The sequence below is a fragment of the Clinocottus analis genome, unplaced genomic scaffold (assembly GCF_023055335.1).
Source record: "Clinocottus analis isolate CAN_PGR_092001 unplaced genomic scaffold, fCliAna1.0.p SCAF_14, whole genome shotgun sequence".
NCBI lineage: Eukaryota > Metazoa > Chordata > Actinopteri > Perciformes > Cottidae > Clinocottus > Clinocottus analis.
The window spans coordinates 12,670,887-12,694,897 of NW_027175865.1; the positions used below are offsets into that span (position 1 = coordinate 12,670,887).

General features: G+C 42.5%; 1 protein-coding gene across 1 annotated transcript in view; it reads right to left on the reverse strand.

Moving 5' to 3' along the window:
• The window catches only part of csmd2 (CUB and Sushi multiple domains 2), a 209,189-nt gene that overhangs the window by 15,116 nt on the left and 170,062 nt on the right, over nt 1-24,011 (reverse strand). The window contains exons 48-62 of the mRNA XM_068576332.1: nt 19,124-19,312; nt 18,017-18,163; nt 15,601-15,789; nt 14,185-14,370; nt 13,837-14,031; nt 13,392-13,565; nt 13,110-13,283; nt 12,579-12,752; nt 9,241-9,429; nt 8,446-8,619; nt 7,128-7,310; nt 3,965-4,141; nt 1,965-2,144; nt 1,599-1,772; nt 1,225-1,398 (exon numbers count right to left, since the gene is read on the reverse strand). Of these exons, the coding sequence (XP_068432433.1) occupies nt 1,225-1,398; nt 1,599-1,772; nt 1,965-2,144; nt 3,965-4,141; nt 7,128-7,310; nt 8,446-8,619; nt 9,241-9,429; nt 12,579-12,752; nt 13,110-13,283; nt 13,392-13,565; nt 13,837-14,031; nt 14,185-14,370; nt 15,601-15,789; nt 18,017-18,163; nt 19,124-19,312 (2,679 nt within the window). The remainder of the gene's footprint in view (nt 1-1,224; nt 1,399-1,598; nt 1,773-1,964; nt 2,145-3,964; nt 4,142-7,127; nt 7,311-8,445; nt 8,620-9,240; nt 9,430-12,578; nt 12,753-13,109; nt 13,284-13,391; nt 13,566-13,836; nt 14,032-14,184; nt 14,371-15,600; nt 15,790-18,016; nt 18,164-19,123; nt 19,313-24,011) is intronic.

Below are 24,011 nucleotides of genomic sequence, written 5' to 3' on the forward strand. Positions count from 1 at the left end.
GAACAGAAACATATTGCGTTGAGTTTCCTGCAAAACTGTTAGAGAATGAATGCAGCATGTCATTAACAAGAGGTTTCCATCAGCTTCAAGTAGTCATTGGCAAATCTAGAAGTTAAACAAAAAGCCACAAGAGGCCAATCTTTCCAGTGAAATTATAGCAGCTAAGAGGTGTTTAAAGATATGATGTAAAGCCATGTCAGTGGTCGTGAGGTACTGTAGATGTACAACACAGGTTCTACTTCTAACTGATTACATCTCACTGAATCTTTCCTTAACCTTCCCACATGACAAGCCCCATGGTTTTTCAACAGTAGCTCAACAAAGAGGCTGATAAATGATGCATATATGTGGTGGAGTTAATGATGACTTCTGGCTATAATGAATAGATGTTTAAACTAACTGTTATTGGGTCAAATATTTGGTATGTGATTATGTTACAGCTCTTCAAATACCACAATGGACCTCAGGACTGACACAATACCTTTGACGTTATTTGCAATTTGTTCCTGACCGCTATGTGATTTCCTTGAGTGCTTCTAACTGCAGCCTCCAAATGTGTACCTTGTAACTCAAATGGTATTGCTCTTCCTTGTTTCAGGAAGTTTACAGCTCAAGATATTTTTATGGCAGTCCTGGACAATATTTCTGATGACACAGGGGTCAAGTTTATTAAATTGATTTGCAAGCACTGCTTACATACAGGTGATACATGGTGTCAGTTTCACACGTGTTTGTGCTCATGCATGGTTCACAAGCGCAGTGTTTGCTTGCAAGGAATTTATCTTGTAAATTGTAAATCTGGTTTCATGCTGCAAATTTAGTGTAACAGGGTCCACTGGTGCAGCCTTGACTGCACTGCCAGACCTACAGTTTCTACACATTATCTGTCTAAAACCATGTTCTTTCTGAAATGTTAAGGGCTGGTTTAATTAATTACACTAATAAGAATGGAAGAGCAGAATCAATCTAGCTTTTTCGCTGGGTCAAATGCTTTTTGCATGCACTCTTTTTTTGATTGCAAAAGGCAATCTGGATTACAAGGTAGAACATAATGATGAATAATGCAAGTCAGCCAAATGGAGGCCTCTCTCACATTGAAACTAACGCAATATATAAAAATAAAGATATGTCGTCCAACCACCATACTCATGTTTGAACATCATTGCTTTGATTATTACATCAATATGTTAGACTTTGCCGCAAATGGACAAACAATTATCTTACCTATGCAAGAGGGCTGTGTGCCGCTCCAGGTGCCATCATACTGACAATATCTCCTGGTGGAGCCCACCAGGATAAGCGGAGCGTAGCAGGAGAAGGAGACAGAGGAGAGATAAGTGAATCCTCGGTCCTCCCTCCTTCCCTGGGCCGGCATCCCGGGGTCTCCACAGAACACAGCTGCAAAGATGAAGATGGAGGAAGAACAGAGGGAAACGTGACTTGACCCACTAACCATGTTGGGTTTTAATTCAATATCTTCCAAGGGAGGGGGTGAAATGTTACACAAAGGACGTGCATACATACTTGGGTGATAAAACTGTCAGAAAGACATTCATGACATGTAATGTCATTTGGAATTTCCACGCTGTGCCACTTACGGAAGCACTGGGGTTTCTCTCCACTCCAGTTGCCATTGCCCTGGCACGTCAACACAGTGGGCAGGGACAGCTGGTAACCTTGGTTGCAGGAGTAGCTGATGCTCGAGCCCCACGTGAATTCTGTACCGACAACCTGTCCATTCGGGATGGTAGGTGGTGGACCGCATACGATCGCTACAAGGAGACAATAAGGCATTGCAGGAAGTCGTAGATTCTGCATTTTAGATTACGTTCGAAGTATTAATGTAATGAGTGCTCCGCTAAGAATAATATATGCAAGATTCATTAGCTCCTTCCATAATCACTCTAGACTATGCCATCTAGGAGATTTATCTCACCACATCCTCCACAACTTTACATTCTTACCTTTACAGTGAGGTTTGGTGCCATTCCAGGTTCGGTCCTTGGTGCAGATAAGAGTCGAGGCTCGGTCCGCATCCATGTTGAAACCAGGAGAGCACTGGAAACTGACTGTGTAGTTGTAAATTAAATCATTGCCCAGCCTCACCCCGTTGGCTGGCACTCCAGGGTCACCACAGTTGATTACTGCAGAAACAAGTACAGGATGAAGAAATGAGAAACAAATCGACGATGAAGACGGGCGCAGTAAAGCGCAAGGACCGGGATACGGAGAGAGTTCATTTGAGTTCAAGACAGAGAAAAAAAATCAATAAGGAGTTGATACAGTTCGGTATTTCATCATGTCTGAGCCATGTTATTGCTTTTGATTGTACTTGGTAAAGCAGTAGATCAATAGCACAAAGTTCACCTCACAAACCAAATTGTATAATATTAAAAAAGTGTCTTCACAGATATTTTAATTTATGCACAGGCACTTTTGGATTACATATTTATTCTATATATACATTTAAAAACATGAATTACTCTGCAACAATTCTTTAATCCCCATAACTCAAGAGTATGACTTCATGAGTATTATCTGTACAAACTGTTCTTGAACTTCGATTATCCCTTTTTTAGAACTTTTAGGGTGCAGAGAGACTAAATCCTGTGATGGGTTTCCCTCTCCAGCAGCTCCCTTATGCTCCAAAATGAAACACATTTTTCTTTGATTATACTTTTACATCCTATGGGAAATACAGTGTGATTGAGTAACAACAGTAAGATTTGCACCGTGTGACTGAGCAGCATCATTGCTCAGCTCCGCTGTAAATGTCTGAGATAGGAAACCCAAGGTACGGAAGAACAACTTGCACTAAGTTGCCATGGGACAAAAAGGAAGTATGAACTGGATATGACCAACATTGCAGCAACATTCCCAGTAGGGTGAGGAAAGTGAAGGTATAGTGTCTCCCCTTGAATGAGCAAGCACTTACATTTCCCACCGGGCTGGTAAGAGTGTGTCGCCTGCAGCCATGTTGTCTATCTAAGACTGTGAACCAAGTCACAATACCTACAGGGCTGTGATACAGTTAGATGATTTCTCCTCTTGCATAACAATATACTAAGATTGTCAACAACCACTGCTTTGGTACATGATACTAAAGGTGTAATTTGTATTTTTAATGAATGTGGATTTAAGCTACATTTAGGTAATTACAACTAAAATTGAGAGGAGACTACTTGTAGCCACTCTAGTCAAATAAATCCCTTTAGTATACAGTAAGAAATCAGTAGCAAACATTGAACAAGAAGTGGTCCTCTTCACATAGACTTTCCTCACTAAGGTCGTTCTACCAAACTGCCTCAACATGTACCCATTCACTCCTATGGATTACAGAGTTCTGAAATCCATCATGGGGCTGCTTAGCGTTTATCCACTTCATTCAGGAGAAGCTGGTTCTCTTTTTGACCTCTATTTGCCGGGGTGTCTTGGCTCTGTATAGCAGCTGTGTATCTTTTGTGAGACATGATGATAAAGGGCTGTCAGTCAGGCCTCTGCCATTTGAGAGGGACCGATCCTCGAAAACATTTTTGTTAAAATTGAGCCACACGACTCATTCGTTACAAAAGAAACTGTTGTCGTTACAAAAAGATTGCACATCTTCCATGGTTTCCTGTTTCATAAGCAATTTACCTGCCTGCCTGCTTCCCTACAATATATTGATATGTATTGCATTGGTCTCCTGTTCAGGTACAAGGGTACGTTACATCCTAAACAGATCCGCAGACAGACAACCATTCACGCTCAGGTGGACATAAACACCTACGGGGAATGTACAGTCATCCAAGCTGCATGTATTGAACTCCGACCAAACCCCTATCCAGCCCGGGATTGAACCTGGACCCCTCTTGCTGTGAGGCGACAGTGCAAGCCACTACTCCACGGTGCATGAATATAATTAAAGAATGGACAAAAAGATAAGCACTACAGAGGCTCTTCGTCTGTAAGGGCTGTTAATTACCAGAGCACTCGGGCATGTTGCCGGTCCAGGACCCGTTAACAGTGCAGTGTCGGCTAAGCAGGCCGGTTGAGTAGTAGCCCTCTCTGCAAGCGTAAGTAATAGATCTGGAAAACGTTAGGCCATCGTGGATCAGGATCTGGGAATTACGTGGAGTTCCTGGGTTTCCACAGGAGATCACTGAAGACAAAGAAGAAAAAGAAAGGGTTTAGAGCTGGATAAGGTATTATTCATTTACAGACAAAAGCCGGATCGACCAGAGAAGAAAGTGTAAATTAGTAATGTGTGTGTGTGGAGTGTGGCCTGGTGGAGAAAGGTCTGCGTTGAGAGGAGTATTGGCAACATTGGTTTTCTAATCAATTCCTTTTATTTTTATATTATTTCATGTGTCTGATAAGCATTCTTAGTTTCACTCGGATTTACTCCACACTCTTTTGTATTTTCCCTGTTCCTTCTGCTCTTCATCCTCCCACCCTATCGCCACCCTCATCTAATCCTGAGTCCTACTTCATAAGGAACTCTGCTATGATTGACACGTCCTTTGCTCACAAAGTCCCTTGGTGTCTGTCCGGCCGCCAGCGATGGTTCTGTTCATTACAGTCTCCAGCTTGCCCCGGGCCCTCGGAGCCCCGAGGGCTTTGCCCTCCCGTAATGACCAGATGTGGCCTGGCCCTTGTAGTCTGTGCCAAACCGAGAACAGGTGGGCAACCTCAGCTAGTGGGCGTACCACACACCAGAGAGGGAACGAGACAGAGTGAGGCAAGGGAGAGAGGTGGTGGTGGGTGGTGTGTAGGGGGTGTAAAGAGCACAAGTGAAAAACAGCCTGGCAGACAGGATGAAGCTTCTGGAAAAAAACAAACTGTTTACCAGGATCAGGGACGACAAAGGGCTGTGTGTTCGTCGAGAGAGAGAGAGAGTAAGAAAAATAACAAGTAACAAGAAATACAAAATAACTGCAAATAGAACTTTCCAACCAGAAGGTGGAAACCTGCGAGTTTATCGGTGGTTTTATTCTTTTAGTGTTGCTGGTGGATGAGTAAAACACTTGGACACTATCTGCCACCTGTTCATGCAGTTTTAAAAACAAGCACTGAAATAACAACACACAATATTAATACTTATAGAGTGGATTTTAAACCCAATATGAAAGGACAATGGAAAGAAACATGACATGCAACTAATTAGATGTTATAGCTGCAAGGATATTTTTGAAGCACAAATAAACCAGACATACTATTGAAAGAACTTGATTTGATTTAAAAGCATCTTCCTGTTTTACCCCTGCTACTTGATGCAAGATGTTCGACAGTAGAAAAAGAAGTGCACTCTATATTTTTTTCCTACAGCGTGTAATTTCTTTGTCCAGTCTCAGCAAAAATAATGGATAGTGGAGGGCCTTAAGACACAGATCGATTGGACGCACTCACTACACTTTCAGAGAATCTGCTTTTTCAGGTGTCAGCAGCAGACGGAATGCGATGTTGCCAAAGGACAAAAAATTAAAAGCCTTATAAGGTTTAATCAATAGCGAAAACATGTTTTGTTATTTCGCCCATTCGTTCTCGCTCAATCGGTTTTTGCAAACACACACAAAACATGCAATTGTGCAATGTGCCATTCATTCAATTTGCAAAGGCAGAAGCTAATTACACAAGTAGTGACTACATAATAGCTATACAATCTATAGCTTACAATGTAATGCAATTCAGTGGAGGGGCTTGTTAAAGTCAGCTAGATGTGAAAAAAAGAAAAAATGTGGCGATGATGATAAATACTCATTAGCAAAGTAACCGCATTATCTAAATATTCACAAAGGTCAAATTAAACTTCAATTGAGGAATGTGTCCATATACAATACAGGCATGCAAATGCAGTTAATGTAATCTTCTTGGAAAAGGATGACAAAGGAAAGTATGAAAAAGGGTACACAAAAGAAAAGACAGCTTGAAAGAAATTCAAGTAACTGAAATAGAATGTTGACGTCTTAAACGTCATAATGTCCACAGTGCGTTAGTTAAATTTAACTTCCGTTATCGCACAATCAAAACTCAACAGCTGGCCTATTGTATGTGTTATACATGGTCAGATATTGTGTTCATTTATTACTGCTCAGAAGAAGTCAGTCTAACCATCCGTCCATTAATCTTTCACCAGTTAGCCAGGTCTAGGTTGCGGTGGTAGCAATTTAATCAGCAGCCCACACATGACTTTCCCCAGCAATGTCCTCCAGCTGCTCTTAAGGAATCCCAAGGCGTTCCAAGGCCAGATGGGATATGTAATCCCTGCATAGTCTTCTGCTTCTGCTCTGGGGTCTCCAGTTGGACGTGGACAGAATACTCCCACAGTACATAGGGGAAGACATCCCGATCAGATTTTATGAACGACTTCAACTGGTTGCTTTTTAATGGAAAGAAGCAGCTTTTCTCCTTCAAGCTGTTCCTTGATATACAAGCCTCTCACCCTGACCCTGAAGAGTTGTAGTCTTTTGATCACTACCCAAAGCTCATGAAGCTCGTTTGCCAAAAAGTGAGAGTTGGAACCTGAATTGACTGCTAAATCGAGAGCTTCACCATGACGCTCAGCTTTCTCTTCAACACTTTTTCGTGGGTGACACACCAATCTGCGTATTGATCGTATCTTACCCTCACTTCACCAGACCCTAACATACACTTCTCTGTCTTGGGGGAGAATAAAGTGCATATCATAATCACATTTCAGATAAGCTGTTCACCCTATCCTTAAACGATTGTACTCTTTTGGTCAATACGCACAGGCTTTGAGATACAACACATGAACGTAGTATGCGGACACGGCTCCACCTTGGGTTGCGTGAGGACTGGATTGCCAGGAGCAATAATCTTAGTACCTAATAGTCCCACAGCTTGCAGCACAGGACAACACATGCAAATTAGAGGCAGAACCACCATTACCCTTCCAGTATCTGTGTGAGGGTGATGGGATGAGAAGACAAGGTTGAAATCATTATTCATCCTCGAGAAACTGATATCTGACAATTGGCCAGAGTCTCCTTCCAAGCACGTTGACGTAAAACCTTCTTAGCAGTGCAATCGTGAAGCTGGGATCCATTGCTCCTCTCTAGCAGTCCATGTTTGCCAGAGAAGAATAAATAAAACACACCTTTTAATTACTTATATGCATTACTTACCATGACACTCAGGTTGGGTGCCGAGCCAGGTCCCATTGGTCAGGCAAGTTCTCTCTGGAGAACCCTTCAGCACATAGCCGGGCTCACAGCTGAAGCGGACCACAGAGCCGACTGTAAACTCTTCTCCCAGGCGGATGCCATGCACAGGAATCCCTGGATCTCCACACAGCCCGGTTGCCTCACCTGGAAGGTTAAAAACAACAACAGCAAACGTCTGTGACAAATGTAGTGAGAGAAAAAAAAAAGCTCATATTTTCCACAACTCATGTGGATACACACACACTAGAAATGTACTTGAAATTTGTGATGTAAAAAAAAAAAAAGAGTTATAATATTATTAATAATAATTGGATTAGGACCATAACACAGACCGGAAAATACCATTCCCCGATCTCCCTAAGGAGTGCCTCTCAAATACATTACACTTCATTTAATCCATTTGGTCAAAATGCAGAAAATGTGCAATAAAATGTGATTTTTCATTTCATTGACTCGACATATATTTTGATACTTGCTTCGTAATTCCATGTCCTCCATTTAAAACATTCACAAACCATTTAGTGCTGCTGCAGGCACTCTCTCCTAATTGTACATGGCGCTGGTCAACATTGCTTCAATAGTGCATAGCTAAGAGAGTGCAGCATTTTTATTCAAAAGGTTGTGCTCATTGTCCTTTGAGAGAACACTAGTAATCCCCTGAATTTATATGGATATCATAAATTTTGACATTAAACTGTCAGCATGCTTTTTTTTGCTGTAGGCTTGTGGGTCTGTGTATGAGCTAGTTTGTGTGTTTCTGTCACTGTCTAGGTTTGTGAAGTGTTTGTCACATCTTTGTAAATGTGAGTGTATTCGTGTCCATGTACACTTGTATCGGCGGACAGGTCTGTGGCTTTTCCTCGGGTGTATTAGAGATACCAGGAGCTCTGAGGCAAATTGCCATATGGGGAGAGAGGCTGATGTCTTTATAGTGCTTTATAACCCAGCTGAGGTGCGGGCGCCCCTGTTTCTCAGTGTAATATGAGCAGATTAAAACCATTTTATAGAGGACATCTCTCTGCCCTTGAGGCCTATGGATCCGACAGGCAGTTCCATCTTTGGTCCACCTACTTTGCTCATTGCCTGCTAACAGCTTCCACCCAAATACTTCTAGTGTGTGGGGTGATATTACATCTGAATAAAGCATCACAAGCGAGGAGCTGGAAAGAGGATGAAAGGGGCTCCACCTGCACAGGCACAGTTTTGAAAGCTATCACAAAATTAGGCTATTTTTCAGTTCAATCTTTCCGACAGTCAATCTGGGTGTAGTTTTCCATACCGGAGCAGTGTGGTAGCGAGCCGCTCCACTGGCCGTCCAGCTGGCACATGCGCGTTGTGTTGCCGATGATGGTACGCTGGCCGATGCAGCTGTAGCGGATGACTGAGCCTACTGTCCGACGGTCGCCGGAGATCTGGGCGTAGGGAGGCACGCTGGGGCGGTCGCACAACACCACTGTCCAATCAGAGCAGAGAGATGATAGAAAGAGACAATGAACAAGTGGGACTACTCAGAGGGCAATGCTGAATAAGGGATAAATACAGCACATAATTGGAAAGGTTAGCAAAAACTATACAGTGTAATACATGTTGGCTGTTTGTGTTCGTTAACACTACATTTCCCAGCATCAGACCACATTACGTCAACAACATTTTCCAACCAATTGAGATATGTAGTTCAGTCAGAGTGCTTTATCACACTGAATAGGAATTAAACCTAGCAATTACTTAAAGTAAACATTTGCAAAAATGCGCTCCTGATTTTACAGTAACCTACTAATATCTTTTGGTTTTGAATGGTTAAAGTAAGATAAATTTAGGATTAGAGAAACTGACATGTAATTGATTAAAATATATATTAGTAACAATACAAATAAGACACTAATAAGTGATGCTATTTGGTCACAAAAAACACATTCAACAAAATGTCGTAAACAGGAAAACCGATTTTTGCTTTACGGATATTTGTTTTGATTAACTGAGGAGTGGATACAGTTTTACTGTCCTCGTCTCCAGTAAATCAAAAGAATTTGGAAATCATGCAGCCCCACCAACAAGCAACCACTGAGGTACTCACACAGGCATTTGGGCAGGGAGCGGTCCCAGGTACCGTCTCCCTGACAGGAGATGGAGCTGGTACCCAGCAGGTAGTAGCCCGGGTTACAGCGGTACGACACAGCGGTCTGGAAGCTGTAGCGATGCGGCCCACTGGGAAGTACCTGCCTGATGCTGTTCTCTACATGACCCGGCTCTGTGCAGTTCACAACTGGAGAGAGGGATGCAGAGAAGGGAAGAGAATAACAGAAAATTTAGAGAAGAAAAATGCATCTTCTATAAGCATTTGAGGCTCGAAGAAATTATTTTAAAAGAAATCATTACTTTATGTGAAATGTTAATGGGAAGAACGATGTGGCCATGTCTTGTTTGTGATATTATACCATCTACTTTAATAAGGTTATATAACACTCTCTCACACAGGGAGCATGCCCATTTCATCAGCGGAGTCATTTTGCTTCTACTCTCTCTGTCCATTCCTTTCCTCATCTACTACTTCCACCCATCCCGCATCTATCCATCCACCCCAATCCAAATGAAGTAGGAGGCAGACTCCGGAAATAAACATTTGCTTCATTAGAGCCAGTCTCCTGCTGGTCGCCGTGGTGCGGAGATGGTGATGGATGGGGAGCTTCACAGGAGAAGAGGCACCATGTCAGTTTAGCGCCAGATGGAGAGAGTTAGGGAAAGGGAGAATGAGGGATGAGTGAGTAGCGAAAGGCATCGAGGGGTGGGGGGGTGCTGAACAGAGTTGGAGAGGAAGAGGCCCTGATGGTGCAAAATGTATTAGAATTCATGACAGAATGTCAGGCTACGACTTCTACCAGCACCAATCCATCTTGAGAGCCTCAGAGACGAGACACAAACCAAAACCTTACAATGCCTCAACAAAGTCAGAAGACAGTGAGTATCAGTTGCCTTCTAGTCTATACTGTGAACCACAAATAAGTATGCATTATGATGCCAAAACTCTAATGGCTTCTAAAACACTATCCATGAAGCCATTATGCCCCAGTTTGCCTTGCCAGTCTTGCCCCATGAGTGTGCCGTTGCCACTGCCAAAATGAACCCATTGTATGCTAATGTCCCTAAAAGCTTGCTCATTTTTATGCTCCGAAGTTGGCCAGCACAACTAAATCACCCCCCAAATACCTATTATAATGTATTCCTTCCAGCAGAGTGCTGACCCATGGTACCATCATTTATAACTTACCACATAATAAAGTGTTTTTGAAGCAGTGGAGTTGCTTCAGCACGAGACTTTCCAAGCTTGGAATTCAGCTTTGATTAAATGTGCTCGGGCATCATAGGCTCAAAAGCGATTCAACAGTCATCCAAAGTGACTGACCCCCAGGTACATTTTTGTGTGTGGCCCAGCGGGCATGAAGAGAGGAAGCAAAAGGATGAAAGGTACAGAAGAATAAAAGTAAAAGGGGAGGATGGTCTGAGGTAAATCATCTCTGTTCTCCTCAGAAGTGGAGACCCCAGTCAACCTATCCTCCTCCTGGCCTCCTGCCAAGTCGCGGCCCTGTAAGTGGTGTGTCAGAGTTTGTTTTTGTCTGTCCTGTGACTCTAGCTTTTCATCGCTGAAAGACAAATAAACACACGAGTCATCCAAAGAAAGCAGTGTTGCTGGGACTCAAACTGGTGGTGATTAGAGCTGGGCCAGGCCAGTGGTGCGCTCCTGCTCCCTGCATAATTGATAGACCTACAGACTTGTGTAGTTCAAATTTGGACCGTGGAAATCATTACTTTGTTTGACCGACTCCGACCCCGCCCTTACCTTTTTTTATCCCGCCTTCTGTATCTATGCACTGGAATATCTCCTCAAAAAGAAAAGCCGATGGTTTGGCTTAGCTAGGGAGAGACGGATAAAGTGGATGTCGTCCCAGCATTCGCAGTTTTCCACTCAAAGGAGGAAGTACATGGCAGACAGGAGAGCGCTTCACACCAAATATCTCTGGAATGCTGCAATTAAGGTGATAAATCTGATTGACAAAATACTCCTAAGCTACTTATGTCTCCACATAAACAGTAAGGATAATGTACCATCAAAACATAAACCCACTGCACCCTTACGCACAGAGCCTCACACAAAATGCATCTCAGAGTCAGCATCTGCAGTGAAACAAGGCCAATGCTAAAATGACGTCACAAACACAGCGGACAGATTCAATGCGTACATCTGCTTATGTATGCAGCTGCCAAATGCACCTTTCTCTTTTTTTCAAAAACTGAAGGATTCCTGTGAGACTTGCAACCTCCTCATCCCTTCATGAATGTCTTAAAAACACAGTTCTCTCCTCATTTAAAACAAACTCATAACTCAAACCGTCACTGATTCTGTCACTGCCTTGTCACGTTTAGGGCCCGACCTTGCGAGCGGCCCCTTTCTGTGGCTGTCACAAAGCCCTCAGTTAGTGGGGGCTTAGAGACAGACGAGGGTGCCGAGACACATCGCTTGTCGCAAAAACATTGGCAAATTAAAAGTCCTTGCCTCGCTTCAAAGCAGACCAGGGTACTTCTTATTCTGAGCAAAAGCCAGGATGCGGGTCTCATAAGGCTGCTGTCTTTCAACACAAGCTCAAGGATCCTGTGATCGTTTTTGGTTGCCTGCATGCTTATTAACCAGGTTCTCTTCACTGATAGACAGGTGAGCCTTAGGGTGTAACTAAGGTAGCTCGCGTAAGAGGAAATAATATCAAATGTAAATATTATCCGGAACCTCCACGGACCAAATGGTTGGGACCGCGGTAATTAAATAATCCAGGCTTCTCATGGCTTTTCATTTCAATTTCCCCTAATATGGGTCGTTTAAACTCTTTCTACCTCAGGGTGTCTCCGCGCTTCATCTCCGCTCTCGCAATGATTGGGGTGATCTATGGTCACAGAACATATGACCTTGCACAATACAATAGGTAATGTAATACCTAGCTTCACAGATGGATAAAAACACAAAACCATGCCCCTACAGGCAAGTGTGTGGAAACGAGCACACTTTTTTAAACATTTTTTTAAATGTCCTCACTCATTAGGTATGAAAAAAAGAGCTAATAACAGTGGTTCATTTAGCTCTCAAATTATACACAATGCTATATATGTGTGATGTGTGACACATATCAAAATAATGTGAGGGTTGCTTTGCTCCACCTCTACAGCGCTTATCTAGCTGTGCTGTGATTATCTATTTTAACATTTAACTCGTAGTTGTATTTGAAAAAGATACAAAATCATAAAAAAATCAGGTCCATATATTTAATCTGTGCTGGTTCTTGGCATTCATCGTTCTATTTATGTATTTTAGGTTCTCAAAAAAATCATACATTGACTGATGAGCTTTGGCATCTGTTTGTGACTTACTTTTACACCTGGGGAGGGCGTTGCTCCACTGCCCATTGGCCTGGCAGGTAGACTTTACAGCCCCCTGTATAACATAGCCAGTGTTGCAGACAAAGCGCACAGCATCATTTAAGTTGAACTGGGTTCCTTGGGTCATACCGAAGGTAGGGTTACCAGGATGACCACATGTGATGGCTGTGAGAGTCCAAGGAGAAAGAAAATTATGGTTACACATTTGCAGAGCAGTCTAATGAAATCTAAAGATTTGATATCAAATGAATCACATAATATATAGGACAAAAATAAACGCGTTATACTTAAAAAAAATAATTATAATTAGGTGTCAGCTCAAAAACAAATCAAAATGTATCTTGTTTCGCAATGAGAGTTCTATCTTTTGTGAATTGCACCTTGAGACCCAGCAGAATTGCTATCGGCAGCCCCAATCTATCATTTGTGAATTTGAATAATGGTGGCTTTTTTTAAAAAGTCTTTAACTATAGACGACACCACCGCCTTATTCACAAAGAACTGTTCTCTGCTGGCACTTACGGACACAGACAGGAGTACGTCCTGACCAGCGGTGATCCTGTTCACAGATTCGCACCGACACCCCAATGAGACGAAATCCTGGGTTGCACTGGTACACAACGCTGCCTCGATAGTTATAATTCTCTCCATTGATCTGTCCATTCACGATGGGCTCCGGGGTGCCACAATGGCCAGCTGTGGATGAGTGAAGAAGAACAGAGGAAAGGTCAGACATAAGTGTTTCTCATAATACTGCAAGATTTTATGAAGTTATACTATATTTGTGGGTGCTGAGGAACTCACCGAGACACTGGACCTGTGTTCCACTCCAAAGCCCATTGGACATACACTCTCGTACTCGGGAGCCCACCAATGTATATCCTGTGTTGCAGGAGAAAATGGCAGTGGCTCCATACACAGTCAGTGTTCCAATCTTGTTGCCATTTGGTGGAGTCCCAAGGTCCCCGCAGGAGATGACTGAATAAGAAAACAACATCATGCGTTACAACCCTAGAGGGTCACAATACAATCAACAAGAATACTAATTTGTTTTGTTTGGAAAATCGTTTTGATTGGCTTTCATTCATTTGGTTTTGGTTAGAAGATTAGTGCCAGTTTAGTTATCACAGTGGAATACCGTAGATTTGGATGAAATTACTGTTCATGCTTGGCAAATTGCTTTTGAGGGACACAAGCTAACACAGGAATTTGGGAAAATTAGAGCATGGGATGTGCAGTATACACTTACTGTCGCAGACTGGCCGTGGATCTGGGTAGTTCCAGGTGCTGTTGGCCTGGCAGCGAATGACCCTTTGACCCCTGTAGTAATATCCAGGGTCACATATGATCATCATTATAGCCTCATATTGGTTTTGAGTACCATAGATCTGCCTCCATCTCCCATGCTCCACAGCAGAGTGGCCGATGTCAGGGCAGGTCAGCGCTGGAAGGTTAGAGGAGAAACAAACATCATTAAATTAAACAAACATATGCTTGGCACCGGTTACCTGTCGGGAATATTCGTGAATAACTTGGATGTGTTTGTTCTATTGATAATACTGCAAATAATTAAACTGACAGTAAGAGCAATACTCACGAACACATCTGGGTGGTGCCTCCAAAGGGCTCCACCTCCCAGATTCCTGACAGATCACTGAGGTGGTGACAGGCCCCGCAAGCCGAAATCCGGGATTACACTGGTACGTGGCCCTGGCTCCTAAAGAGAAGTCCTGCGCCCCGATACTGCCATTGACCGGAGACACTGGGATTCCACAAGATGTGACTAGAAAGGGAACGAGGGGTGTGGCGGAAAGGTACAACAAAAATAATGTTGTTGGTAAAAGAAAAGCACAGGTAGCAAAGTGTATTTTAATAACCTTCTCTGTATGCAGAGGGTCTCGATCACAATAGGCTTCCTGTACAAACACACCGCCAGAGCCGGCAATGATGTGCAGTAAACATTAGCTCGGCCTGCCATCTGCACAATAGTAAACAATCAAGTCTAGAGAGAACACATGCAATTCATGTGGAGATTACACCTGCTGCGTACTTGACCAGGCAGTGAATAGCAGCCCTGATGCTCTCTTTTCGCTTCAGCTGATACTATTATTAACGCTGGTTGGAAGCGACTCTGGAAGTAGCGCTTTTAGTTTTGATGCTTTTGTGATGGCATAGAAAAGGAAATCTGAACACAAATGGAGAGTAATCAATAAAGGCAGTTTAACAGCATCTCGTTCCAGTAAAAAACAAAATTGTATGAAGTAGTAAAAATAAAGTAACATATTGTAACTTAAAAAGAACAACGACCATTTGAAATTAAATAAGATACGTCCTCAATGTTCCCATTAGCAGTTACTAGTTTTCATTTTGTTAATTTTTGTGTGTGAGTCTCAGTGAAATGTTGGTAACTGCTTTTCTTCATTCCATCGCTTCAAAAAAATGCAAGCAGATAACTGTGACTATAACCCAGAAGACTGACATATCAAACAATTTAGCTCAGGTAAACCAAATATCATTAATCTGAAGCAAAGTTATCTTCAGAGCAAATCTGAGGAATGGTGAAATGAGCTTCCTTGAAGCATGCCTGAGGCTGAGAGTCTGTTGGTGATGGCACACTGTCAGCTGAAATCACACTTTGATCCTAAGCAAATGGATCCAGTGATGTTTTTGTTTTTTTCTCAATCAACTTAAATCGGAATGACTGAACCCACAAAATACATTTGCAACAAAAATGTGTTCTTTTAACTCAGCACACCAGTTGAAAGGCAATGGGTGTTAAAATCTTCTCTTCTTTGCACCGTTTTCAGATCCACTTCCTCACTTTTGAGAAGTGGAACTAAACGAGCTCAGTCACAATGACAAATATATTGACGAAAAGCAACTCACTTGAAGAAAATTCATTGACATTATCAATGTGAAATTACCCGGCACAGCTATTTATTTGATATCTTTCTAACCTAAATTCAACCTTCTTTTCCTTGCTCGTGACCTGCTGCTGTGACTGGGCCCTCACCTTGGCAAAGTGGCACGGGTGCATTCCACTGGTAGATCCCCTGTGCAGTCCGGGTGCATGTGGCACTGCTCTGACCAATGAGCCGGAAGCCCTGATCACAGCTGAAACGCAGGGTGCTGCCCAGTTTAGTGCCTGTCAGACTGTGCACTGAGCCATTTACCGGGTTGTTGGGAGGGCTACAGTAGGCCACTATGAAAAAAGACAAGAAATAGGTAAAGTTATAAATATGCATACCCGATAAAATTGACAGGCATAAAAATCCAATAATGGTGCAAGATGACGCAATTTTTTATTAAGGAGGAGAAGGATTAATGCCCCTTTTGATAGCACGGAACCCGGGATCTGTTTAGCATCCGTCTTCCATGCCTGATGTCGTAAAAGAGGATATATTAATATAAGCGCTACAATGCAATCTCTTAAAGGCAAATCCTGCAGACTAGAGAGAAGAGAAATTGATTAAAAGGAAACTAATGATCTGCAAAGCGAAACAGGAGTTTGTCAGCGGCACCAGAGGAGGATCATAAAAGTGATGGATACATAATAACAGGAACAAAGTATCTGTTTTTGTTTGTTGACTAAGTTGTTGGCTGCAATAATCATCTTCAGTATCATACTAAATTGTGCCAGCAACAGATCCATGAATTGCATTTTGCGGATCTCGCAATAACATGACATTACCACACACACAAACAGTGCTGAAGAATAATTAAGAACACACATTTAGGACATATTGAATATTGTGATGCAACAGAACATGGCTATGAGATTTGTGCTCATGGTGGGGAGAGATTAGAATGGAAGTGAAGCATGGGCACAAAAGAGCGTATTATCCACTACGCTTGATCACAATGACCACATTACAGCTCTATAAAAATAATGAAAATGGCCCCTCTTTCAAGTCAGCGGGCATTTTCAGCGCTGTGCAATCAGACAGAACTCCCTTACAGCATACAGACTTCGGCTTTGTCAAATGTATTCAGCATTTGGGAGATTTCTTGGGAGATGATACACAGCTGTTAACCTTTAGTATAATAAGCATTGACGTTTGAAACACTTCACCATCATCAAATGATGTGTTATCATTAATGCCCTCACAAAGGTAAGGAACACACTAGAAACACCACGTTAAAGAATGCAATGATATTTAAAACGCCAACTGAGCAAATCCCTTTTCCTTAGCAAGGCCTTCTCCTGTCAGTCACTGTGACTGGCGGCTCCCGAGCCACCCTTGAGTTCAATTCTTCACTTCTATCAGTGTCTAACTCATTTTGCCCCGCTCTCTGTGTTCCTGGCTCCTTCCCTCTCTCTGCCTATTATAGTATACAGCTTGTCTCGCTGCAATCAGCCCCGCAGCTCAGAGGAATAAGATCTACATTGGCAGGTGACTGGATTGGAATAGATAATAGAGAGAAGGAGAAAAAGGGAGTGAGGGGGTTGGTGATACAGAAAAAAGGGAGGGACATATGAGCATAAGGAGATAGCAAGGAAGATAGTGACAGAGTCAGACAGATTGTACGCCGCTTGAATCGATGGAAAATATTAACCAAATGCTGTGATGGAGGAACAGTGAGGGAAGCTATGACAGAGAGAAGTAAAAGAAAACTGAGATGGCGGGCTGCTCAAGGAGATGTCTGCAAGTAGGTGATGGAACACCGGCCCATGGAGAAAAAAGATGGATTGATGAAGGACACAGCTGAATACATGAATCTGCCTGTGCCATCTGTTTCTTCCTCCCGACCAAGGTAGTACAGAAGGCAACTCCATATTGACCGTGGCAACTTGAGGGTTCTCAGCCATCACTTAGTCCGTCTGTCATTTAGTCTGCTAAGGCAAAATCCATCATGGCAAAAAAGAGAAGAAAAAAAGAAGAAGAAAAAAGAGCAGAGAAACGACAGAACATCCGGTTGGGGAGACATAGCTCCACTGAGAGGAGAGAGACGATTAGTCAATCTGGCTGAGTGGTGTTGATACAGAACGGAGGGAGCCTTTTAAATATTTACACAGTCATAATTCCGAGCCAGATATGCAGGTGTCGTATAGCGACGGATCTTTCTTGGGCGCAGGACGGTACAAAAGAATTATAAGCAACACATAACATTTTTAAAAAAAAACAGCGTATACTAATTCCCAGGCCTGTGCCGCAGAGCAAGGAGAGCTGCAGATGCTCGCCGCCTCCGGTAGGTTGTCATGGAGATGGGTCATATTCCTAGCAATTTCAGCTGCAGTTGGCAGCCACGTTGTTAGTCTTGTTGGGATAGAAACTAAATAAAGACACCTTTGATGAGCGCGCACGCACATTAATGTCAATAAGCAACAACGCTCTTCTGATAATCAAGTCTGAATGACCTCTATATAAAAAGTCTCTAACTTGAGGTGTGATGGGTCTCGATTTGAGGTGCGATGGGTCTCGACTCACCTGAGTAGCGTATGCGGAAGCCCTTGTGGCTGGTCGTGTGATCAAAGGACCAGTGCAGATAGACTTTGTTACTGGAGCTGGTGATGCTCAGTGGGTTAGAGTAGTTACCACTGAGGGTAATCAGAAGAGGGCTCTGTCTGGATGGGCCTGGATTGAGAAAGAGAAAAAGAGAAATGGCGATTGTTAGGAGGAATTAGATGTTTTAAAGTCTCATAATTTTGTGAATTATAAGAATAGGAGAGCTAATAATTTTATATAAACCACCACTGGCTTCTGCATCTTCAAAAATAATGCTCAGTGTTCCATCACCGACACACCTGAATCCGAACGGTAATTTGAAGTGCATTTTCTTTGTAAATGTAAATTGGTAAAAATTCTCATTTGGTACTGGTGGATTTTTTGAGAAAGGTAAATTTTAGAAGATATTTAAAAAATGAAAATGTGCCAAGCCTCCACAGTGATAATGTCTGAATATTGAAATGAATATAGTTTTCCCTAATCTTGTCTTTTGAGGTACCGTACATTTTGTTCCAATCAAATCAAAAGTTGCTCAGCCTAATTATGGAAAGAAAAAAAGTATTTCCATAATTGGCATGACAACCCCAAGGTTAGCAACTGTCTGTTCCCATCCACTCGGAAGAAGATAAAAAGCACTAATCAGAAACAATAGCGTGTACGACCGCCATTTTCTCCGTGCAGCCTGGCAGAGTTGCTGTCTGTGCCTCTAATCAGATTAAAATGTAGATGTGAGATGTAGATGTTCTGACACCTTGAAAGGGAGACCGTGCTTTTCTGTTAGTAGATGAAGAGAGTTTAAGTAAGGGGCAGTAAATGAATCTGTCTGGATCATTTTAGCCTTTAATTGTGGATATTAGTGGAAATGAGTTTTTGGCCAAGGACATGGGGGTTGGAGGGACTTTTGAATCAATAGTCTACTGAACAGTAAATGTATTGGGCATCACCCAGACCAGGAATGTAACGTGATGCTCTTCTTTTAGATGAATACAAGCTCCAAATATACATAATGCTTAATCACTAAATGACATGTTACTGTACCACCATGTATGTGTTGGTGTACAAATGTTCACTTCAAAACAAAAGACTCACCATCAAATATCTCAAGCTCATCAAACTGACGCATGGTCTGGAAGTGTTCAATCGTGAAGGTGATATTGTAGCCAGGTTCTACTTTGACCACCCAGGAGCAGGACTCAAAATGGGGGAAACCATTTCCTGGTGACTGGCTCATGATGACGCCTGTGGAGGCTGTCAGTACCTCGTTCATGGGACAAGTCACTGTTGAGAGAAAGAAAAGGCAGAAAAAAAGATAATTAATTTGAATAACATGAATACTGTGTGTTTTTTTCTTCATAAATGCAACTAACTAATCAGGGTTACTCATTCTTTATAGTGAATTTAATTGATCTTGAAGCACATATTGAATTGGTTCGACCCATGTTGTTGTTGTTGGAGGGAAACTTGATGTGACTAAAAAGCACAGCTAAGCTAATTGTCATCCTAGTTCTGAAGCTTTCGCAGTAAACAAAGCTGTCCATGCTAAGTCAGTCCAAGAAAAGGCTTATATATTATGTAATATTACTGACTTGCCACGAGCATATTTCCTCCTCTTTGCTCATTGTCAGTATGTGACAGATGTGATGCTAACATAACGCTTAATGCTCACATCTGCCTGGAAGTCCTATTGCTGTGGGATGTCTGGGCAGACCTCATCCATCCACTCTTCTAATTCCCCCCTGCCATTGGTATTGTTGTGGGACATCTCAATGACATCCTTTGACATTTCCAAGTGGTTTCAGTCATTATCAGACGTTACATGATGCTCCTGTCTGTTGCATTTTTTGCTGTGATGCTGTAATCTGCCAGAGCTGTCCGCATACACAGTGTAATCTAAAAAAAAACGAACTGTGACATGACAGGAAGCCAATGCTGGAACGATGTCACAATGCAACGCGCCATAGTTCTTTTCCTTCCTATTGTTGTTGCGGCCCATCTAATGGGGCTGGGTGCGAAAGAAGAGGACTGTGAAATAACTATTTACACAACATGTAACTGGCTAAATAAGACACCATTAACCCACATGAAGTCATTATTCTTCCTTCAGAAATAACTTTTTTTTATTGTATATCACTGCTTTCTATATTGCCTACTACTAAGGGCCTACTTTGGCGTACATAATGAAAAAACTGATTTACACTGAAAGCGGTGCTGGAACTCAACCCGGCAGCTTGATAGAGTTCTACAATTAACAAAAGACCATTTAATTATTTTTTTTTTTCAAACCATACATTTTTCTTGTTAAACAGCAGCCAGAGGCTTTACTTACATTCATAGCAGAAATAACAAACACATAAAAATATGCTTTAAATGTGATTAAAAAACACTTTAAAGTGCACATGATCAGGTGTTTTTGAGTGACATATTGTGTGTGTCTCTGTGAGTGCGTGTGTGTGTGTATTTGTCTGTGTGTTTATCAACCTTGTGCAGCAGAAAATCTAGCCGTGGGTGTCAATGCCTCAGTTGTTTGCCACAATTTGAATACTTCAGCCTGTTCTGCCTCAGGGTAAGACAGCACTTGGCACTTGCATGTCCTTCATTACAGTGGTGAAATAATGAATGCACCGAATCACATTTCAGCAGCGCCTCCTTTGTGGGACAGTGTGTAAACTTGTTTTTGTGTACATGTGTCAATGCACTGCTGTGTGTGTGTGTTGTGTGTGTGTATGTGTTTTATTGGCTTCTTCAACCTCCTCTCTGAGTGTTCATAAGGGAAGAGATTATTAAATTTGTAGGAAAAACATCATGGCAGACAGCCTGGTTTAAACAGCATTTGCAAATAATCCTTAGCATTTTTTTTTTTTTCTTGGCGTGTCAACCAGGTGGGATTCATTGCCTCAGGAAATTTCAGATAATGTCAGGTAAGCCGTCACTCTCAGACAAAGCATGTTAAAATGAAGCAGGTTCTCGTCAAATATTTGACAACTTTGTTTGCCTTTCATTGTATTGTTATTTCCAAACCATACCACATGTCTTCTACAAGTAGGACGAAACAAAATATCTGCAAATGCTTATTTAAGGTCAAGAAATTGTAAGAAAGATGGGGAATGTCATGCAACAAAGGTCTCCAACTGGGATTAAATCCCTCCACCAACCAAGGCGCCCCAAGAAACCGTAGTTGTTGCTCAGTAAGATACAGGGATTATATATAAATTAAGATAAAGTAGTTGCTAATTCTAAAAAGACATTCTCCAAGTCTGTAAAACCATTTACAACATCAAGCACTTCAGTGAATGCGAGTCCAAAATCCTTGAACCCATCATTGATTGTTAAACTGATTGTGCCGGGAAGTTGCAAATAAAATCCAAGAGTGAAGTTCATGAAACAATCAATTCTCTAAGGATCAGATGTGTGTTGTCCTTGACCTTTCAGAAAGCTCCACCGTGTCTTCGGGGCTGATGGAGAGAGACAGGCAGGGGCTCTTATCTATAGCTGTCACTTATTAAAACTAATCTACTTTGAAATGAAGCACTACTCTGTTTGGCTGTAAACAAAAGGGTATTAGGGGACAAATCTGACAGCTGGAAAAAAAAGGCAGCAACACAAAAGGTGAGATCAACATCGATAGGGCTCAAAATGAAATTTCACTTTAATGAGACAAGGAATGGAATAAGCTGGTAGCAGGAACAGCACTTTGTGAGACACCCCTTCTGTCTGTGTATAATGAATTGTCTACAGAATGCAACAGCCTCCCAGTGAAAAACGCTACGGAAGGCTTCCTTCCGTGCAGGCAAGCACAGATGTGCATCTGCATCCATACATGAACATTTGTGCACTCCAGTATGAAAGTACGGACGTGCGTGAATCTGCGATGCATCAAGCTTGAAGTGCTGCGGTGCTGTCGAGATGCCTTGACTCATGTTGGTATTTAATTAGCATAAGCTCAAGAGCAATAACAAGCTGATTGAAGGGGCCGAGCCACAACATAAGCATTAGCGTGGATCAGGGCCCAACAACTCTGTGAAGTCAGGGATGACAATGAAGATGAGAAAAGAGGAGCAGCTGTAATCCATTCTGTCGGACTAAAAGAAGGGGGCTAGGGCGAAAAAAAATAATCTCGGGAAAACAAAAAGGAGTTAGACAGAGAGGCGAGGGATGCGAAGGGAACGAGTGGGATGAAGAAAGCGAGCGAGTTGGGAAACTAATGTGATGGGTGATTATACAGGTTTTAACCAGAAATCTGTCTGGGGGATAAACACAGGGATTTGGGATCATCAGAGCTCTTTGTGTTTCAATAATTAATTCAAGCAACACTGATGCGGTTGCTCTCTGTGTGTGGCGCCGGGACTCCCCGTGGTCGCAGAGAGCAGATGTAGTTAAGGGCTGAGGGTCCAACACGACCCAGTTTAATCAAATAGTCCACAAATCAACTCGTGGCTCCAATGGCAAGCGATGCCATCCAAGAAAGGCTAAACCCATTTGCCATCTTGACTGGCAATAATTCTCCGGTTTAAAAAAATGGAAAAAACAAGTGTGTGGCGACGTTTATCTGTTGGCCTGTTTGTCAGTGTTGGGAGAAAGAAAGAAGACAGATCTTGGTATTGATAGATACCAGTGGGTAAACCAACGCGTGTGAATACCTTGCACCGTGTTCGGTTTTGAACAGGCCTGAGAAAAAGATTATAACTTGTTTTTTTTAAAGGGAATAAAGGGTATATGTGTTACATAAGAACAGAAGTCTGACGCTAGTGAGTCAGGGGAAAAAAGTGTCGAGTGAGGGAGGAGGGAGTGCAGACAGAGGGAATGCAGAGGATGAGAGAGAGGAAACTGGCGCTGAGGGGCGAGCAACACTGCAGAACCGCCTGTAGGCTCCAGTGCTGCGCTCTGGTTTCACAATGACAACATCCACTGAACCCAGACACATGCCAGTGAGTATGTTTGTACAGTATATGTACGAGTGTGTGGTGTGTGCAGTCTGCGATGTGAAAGTGTATGTGTGTGTGTGTGTGTGGGGGGGGGGGCGCGGGGAGGGCTGGGCTTGTCAGAGCTAGAAGTGGTGATTTGATAGGTGCAGCTGCAGCCGCCATGTCCCCTGCATTTCAATGAGATGTGCACTTCGTCTCTTTGCTGCCCTCCAACTAAGTCTCTCCTCACTTTTTAACGCCTGTCCTACTCTCACTTACTGGCCACCCCCCTGCTCATTTAGCAGTCTCTCCTCCATCTTTGCAGACAGATGTACTTTTTTTTCTTCAGAATTCAGCTTATTCAGAGTAATCTCAACTGCTCTCTTCCTACTCTGCCCTCTTCCTTCCCCATCTAATCTTCTCCACTTCCTTCACACTGGCATCAGTCTGTTGTCTTACTTTGCTCCCTGCTCTCAACTTCGTCTCACTCAGCTCTGGACTCCTTCAGCTCCTGCTATCTGTGGCTCTCCTCTCCATCAACCAGGTCTGTCAATGCAGGCAACGTGACAGCTTGCAGGCAGACTGAGCATAGTGGAACTGTTGGTCCCCCACTATAAGTGGAGAGACACTTATATACTTAAGGTGAAAAATGAACGGGCCACACAAAACATGAACATAAGCACATAATGCACTTGCAGATGTCTGCAAGTGCATTAAAAGGTTAGCTAATAAAATGCAGAACTTCAGAGGAAAGAGAAAAAAAAGGACTCACAAAGGATTTTCCTGACTTGCTTTTTTCCTCACTTGCATTTTGATACTTTTAGTCTCCTTTATATCCGGGGTATAATTGTTCCCCGTCTTTAAAATTAGCCCACACATATCTCCTTTTCCCCTTTCATTGCCCTTGTTCTTCCACCAACTCGTCTTCCTTTTTCATCTCATGCTGAGAGCATTTGCATATTTTTCCTATTTAGCGCTCCAAATTAATTGCATTTATCAAATTCCACCTACTCTCCAATGTCTACCACATAACACACAGAGTGAGTCACAAAACACGAAAATGACAAAGCAAGACG